This window comes from Phaethon lepturus, unplaced genomic scaffold (genome assembly GCF_000687285.1).
Source record: "Phaethon lepturus isolate BGI_N335 unplaced genomic scaffold, ASM68728v1 scaffold48914, whole genome shotgun sequence".
Lineage (NCBI taxonomy): Eukaryota > Metazoa > Chordata > Aves > Phaethontiformes > Phaethontidae > Phaethon > Phaethon lepturus.
Genome location: NW_010536501.1, coordinates 4,778 through 9,643, shown reverse-complemented (window position 1 = coordinate 9,643; position 4,866 = coordinate 4,778). Strand labels below are relative to the sequence as shown.

General features: G+C 54.5%; 1 protein-coding gene across 1 annotated transcript in view; it reads left to right on the top strand.

Annotated features, from left to right (window-relative positions):
- Positions 1-4,022, top strand: part of LOC104620082 (zinc finger protein 777-like) — a gene marked incomplete at its 5' end in the record, with an annotated part of 4,989 nt that extends 967 nt beyond the window's left edge. Inside the window, 3 exons of the mRNA XM_010286176.1 lie at positions 175-279; positions 832-945; positions 3,106-4,022. Coding sequence (XP_010284478.1) covers positions 175-279; positions 832-945; positions 3,106-4,022 — 1,136 coding nt within the window. The remainder of the gene's footprint in view (positions 1-174; positions 280-831; positions 946-3,105) is intronic.
- Between the last annotated feature and the right edge of the window lie 844 nt (positions 4,023-4,866).

Sequence of the window (4,866 nt, the reverse complement as noted above, 5' to 3'; positions counted from 1 at the left end):
AGGCAGAAGCCGCTGTCCGCCGGCGGGCCGTGCAGAGGGCTCCCCGTGCTGCCGGGCGGCGGGTTGTGGCCAATGGGGCCGGTTTTGGGAGGGCAGCAGAGTGTGTTCCTTCCTGTGGACACAGCGGGCGTCTTGATGCAGCATGGAAACCTTCGCATCTATGTTCCTCAACAGATTACACAATCTCCAAACCTGACCTCCTGTCCGTGCTTCAGAGAGGAGAAGTTCCCTGCGGTGGGGACAAGGCGGCCTCAGAGGTTCCAGCAGAACCAAGTGCAGGCAAGAGATAAATTACAGCTTTCTTCTCAGGCATAATGTTTGCATGTTGTTGTCACCAGACAGAGGACGTCACAAGGTGATAGTCCTGGTTTGCTACAGAGGGAACTTCTCAGATCTTGGGAGGAGTGGGCTCAGGGGGAGTAATGGTACTATAAAGAAAAAGTAACGGGTCTGAGCTTTCCCATTAGCAGAGTCGCTGCTGTTCAGACTTGATGGGAGCAGCCAGGACAGCAGAGAAGGAGCACAGTGCCCAACAGGAGAGGAAGGCCTGGAGGGAAGAACAATGCTGGCTGAACCCGGACCTGGTGAGTGTTGTTCCGAAAGGGTGTGCTTGGACACAGGGACAGGGAGGACACACTCCTGAAACGGCTGGGCAAGGGGGGAACCACTTCACTGCAGGGCAGAGTAAAGCTGCCTGAAGTAGGAACGGGAGATGCTGGAGAGAGGTTGTATGTGAAAGCAGAGTAGCTGGCAGCAAACCTCCCGGGTGCAGCGAGGGAAGAGCCGAGCGGTGCTGTGATAACCAGTAAAGAAGTTTCCTCTTTACCTTAGCAGACTATGGCATGCCAGAGCCGAGCTTCGTGGGCGCTGTGAAGCAAGAGGAAGAGCTGTGTGTGGAGGAGCCGGGAGCCACGGAGGATGCAGAGTTTACCGAGCTCAGTGTGGGTGAGTTCTGAGAATCTCGGAGTGTGCTGCGCAGCTGGAGGTGCAGGGAGTCCCTGACGTTCCTGCTGTGGGACAGTGTGGGAACTGAGGAGAGTCAGGCACGGCAGCCGGGGAAGAGCAAGAGCCGCGCTGAGGTTAGGAAAGTGGGTAGGAGTGGTTTTACTGGTAGGAGGATTAAAGTGCCGGGTAGACCAGATACTGGAGGTGAAGAGACAGGCATCCCTGAAATAAATCAAACAGAATACAAGGAATCATTAGGAACGAAGTCGAGAGCAATTCTCGAGGTCTTCTTGAAAGATGGTGTTATGCCAAAGTATCTGGGGAACTGAGTGGAGTTCTGCTCTCTCAGTCTTGAAAGGCAGGTAGTAGTCAGGGACACGGTCCAGAGCAGAGCAGTGAGGTAGAGAGCTTCCGCATCAGACTCCTCAGGCTGAGGAAGGCATGGCAGAGGGGGATACAACACGGGTCTGTGCCTGGGTGAGCGGTGCACAGCAGGAGCTGAAGGAATGAACCTTCACTTTTTCTCGCTGTCTGAGATCCAGGGACCACCTGGTGAAATGAGTAGGCGTTTGCTTTAAACCAAGCAGGGCAAAGTCTGTTATCGTGTGTGCGCAAGCCGTAGAACCGACTGCCACAGGGCATGGCAAAGGCTGACAGCAAAGCGGGCGTAGAAGTGGTTTGGGCAGACTCCCAGATGGATTGTCACCTCTGGCTCCCACCCCGCTGCAGGGAGGCTGTCCCCAGCGTTCGGTAAGGCCGCGGCTGCTGCAGAGCACAGTTCTCCCCTGCAGCCCCTGGGCTTCTCAGCACCCATCCCAGAACGTTCCGCTCCCTCTTGTGGGTCCCGTCTGGCATCCTCCAGAGACCATCTGCTGCTCTTCTCCTGGAATTTCTTCTGCTTGGCAGCTGCATCCTCAGAAGAGGGAGCTGTGCTCCAGAGCAGGGCTTCCACAGCTACCTAGAGGCTAGGGGAGTCACTGGTGAGCTGGGATGGCTCTGCTATTCCCAGTAGCGACGTAATATTTGCTTGATTAATAGACTGTCCCCAGCTCACCAGTCATGTCCTCACGCTCAGTCCTGGTCTCTGTTTATTCTGCTTGTGCCACATCAGAGATGTCAGTGGGGCTTGCTCAGTTTTTGATGGTATTTGCCCTGCTGTGACTAAATCTTTGATGCTTTTTCTCATGCCCCTCGTGTAGCTTCTGCATGTTCTCACCTCTCCGCTGTCAGTCACTGCACAGCACTAGTGAACTAGGGAGTGACACTCTCCAGGCAGGACACCAATCCTAGTTTAGATTCTGCCCTCACACTGTCAGCACCTTTCAAAATGGTTGTGTGTTGGCAGTGTCCATCCTCGACCTTTGGTTGGATCTCCTCCCACGGGTCCTATTCATATCCAGGTCATGTGAAATTAAGTGTCCGGGTAGGAATGAGAGTCAAGAGAAACTTTGAGACGGGTTAAGCATGAATAGAAAACCCCAGGCACGTAGCTCGGAGATGAAAAGCCATGAACCCTGAGAGAAAATGTTCTTGTACTGCCTCGGTGAGTACTACAGACGAGGCTTCCTCATTACACACGTATCCTAAGCGGTAGCAGCATGTCACAAGTCAAAATCAGCCCGTGCTTGTGTGTCCCCTTTCAGGAAGGGGGCTGCACAGGTGGGTCACCACGTCCTGGGAGTGGAGGGAAGGTGGATCTCCTGGAATGAGCTGGTGCGCCCTGAAGAGTGAGAAATACAGAGTCATTGGTGTGGGGAGGGAGGCAGATGTGCTGATGAGGGAAGCAAGGGGCTGCCCCAGGTCCATGAGATCTTAGCACTTAGGAGAAGAAGGAAGGCGGGTCAAGATTATTTTGGAAACTGCTGAACTCTGCTATCTTGGAAGGCAGCAATTCCCCCTGCCCCCTCCCTCACGGCTTCTCACACTCGCTGCTCAGACAGCTGAAAGGGAAGCATCCCTGTGCTTTCCACTTGAATTCTCTCTTTCGGTCTTTCAGCTCGCTGGTGCGCTGAGCACAGCTGCCTTTCACGCTCCCTGTGTAAGATGAGCCTGTTTGATTCATGGGTGGTGGGGGAAGGAGCCAGGGGGATTTCAGAAGCATCATTTCAGAGACATCTTGTGTCTCACACCAGTGAATGTCCCCTTTGTTGTTCTTGTCAGTTCCAGCAGAGGAGGTGATAACGTTCAAAATAGAGCAGCTGGACTCTGAGGAATGTCCCCAAAGCTCGGAGCCCCATGTGACTTTAACCAGGGAGTCGGAGGAGCTGCTTTTCCAGGGTCCCAGCGAGGCGCTGCCCGTTGATAGTCAGTACAGCTCTCCTGTGCAGCAGGGAAACCAGAGCATGAGCAGGCTGGTGCCATCCACTCCAGGGGAAGGGGGTCTCGGTGAAAGCAACGCTGTCACCTTCTATGGGCAAAACTGTCCCAACAAGAGAGCTCACTCATGTACTGCATGTGGGAAGGGCTTCTGTCTGAAGAAGATGCTGATGATTCACCAGGAGAGCCACAGCACACAGTGCAGCAGTGAGCACACTGGAGACGAGGAAGGCTTCCTCCATCAGCAGCACCGGTGGACCCACATGGAAGACAGGACCCATGTGGAAGATGGGACACATGTGGCCACGGAGAGGTTCAAGCAGAACCAGAATGCAAAAGCCCATGCCAGAGTCTCGGCCACGGAGAAGGTGTATGGCAATCCCAGGTGCGTGAAAAGCGTCAACACCAACAGCAGCTACAAGCCAAGTCAGAGGGGCCACCCGCGGGGGAGGCCTTACAAGTGTGACAAGTGTCAAGAGTGCTTCTCCCAAAAGAAAACCCTCATCATCCACCGGCGTATGCACTCAGGCCGGAGCGGAGGGGTCCTCTGGTGCTCATACTGCGGGAAGACCTTCAGCCACCCCTCCAATCTGATCCGGCATCAGAGGATCCACACAGGGGAGAGGCCGTACCAATGCAATGAGTGCCCAAAGCGCTTCACCCAGAAGCAGCACCTCCTCCAGCATGAGAAGATCCACCTGCGCGAGAGGAACTGCGTGGTCGCGCAGAGTGCGAGGAAGGCACCGCTAAACGGCTTCTAGGCTGTGCAGGCTCTCGCAGCCCTACAGCCCCTGGAGGAGGTAGGAGAGGAGAGAGTCTCTGCTGCTCAACGTTAAAGGTTCTCTGGCAATTTATCCCAAAGATCCAAGCAAAGTAGAATTAGGATCCACCTTGGCGCCGCTGCCCTTTTCTTCGTGGTGGTGATGGTATGCCATAGTACCTCTTAGTCTGCCCAAAAATCTCTCCAGAATATAAGTGTTTTGGGCCTCTCCAAGTTTGAGTCAGTTGTTTGAACTGGTTCCAGCGAGGTTGAGTTTTTTGAAGCTCTTTACCTGGAGTTTCCCTGGCTGCTCCCCTTGACAAAGTTCTGCTGTGCTCAGTTTCACGGGTGAGTTTGAGTTGCACATTCACAAAAGACTCCTGGCAACTACACACGTGCACAGGGTGAGGCCTCGCCGACAGCTTGCGCGGATGCCCCCTTTGCCAAGGAGGGGCAGCCGGTCGGCTCCCAGCTCTCTCTGTGCCTCAGCACAGGCCAAACGACGTTTTCACTGCCGCTTCTGTTGAGAAAGCTAGCTGGAAAAGATAGGTTCAGTTCCTTCTCTTGAACTTGAAATCTGATTGAGTTTGCTGTAAGTTATGACAGGGCCACGGTCTGCCTGGAGCGCTGATGTGCACTGGGACATGGTCCACTGGAGACTCTGGGTTTGCACTGCAGTAACTGAGGGCAATTTGCTCCATTGTCTGTCCCCTCTGAGCACCCAAAGGAGGTGGTACCACCCAAACCCCGTCTCGTACCTCTACGATACTCCCAGTGGAACTGAATGGGGAAACCACTTGTAAGCCAGAGGTGGGGCACACCTGTACTCCCAGGCTGAAGTGAGT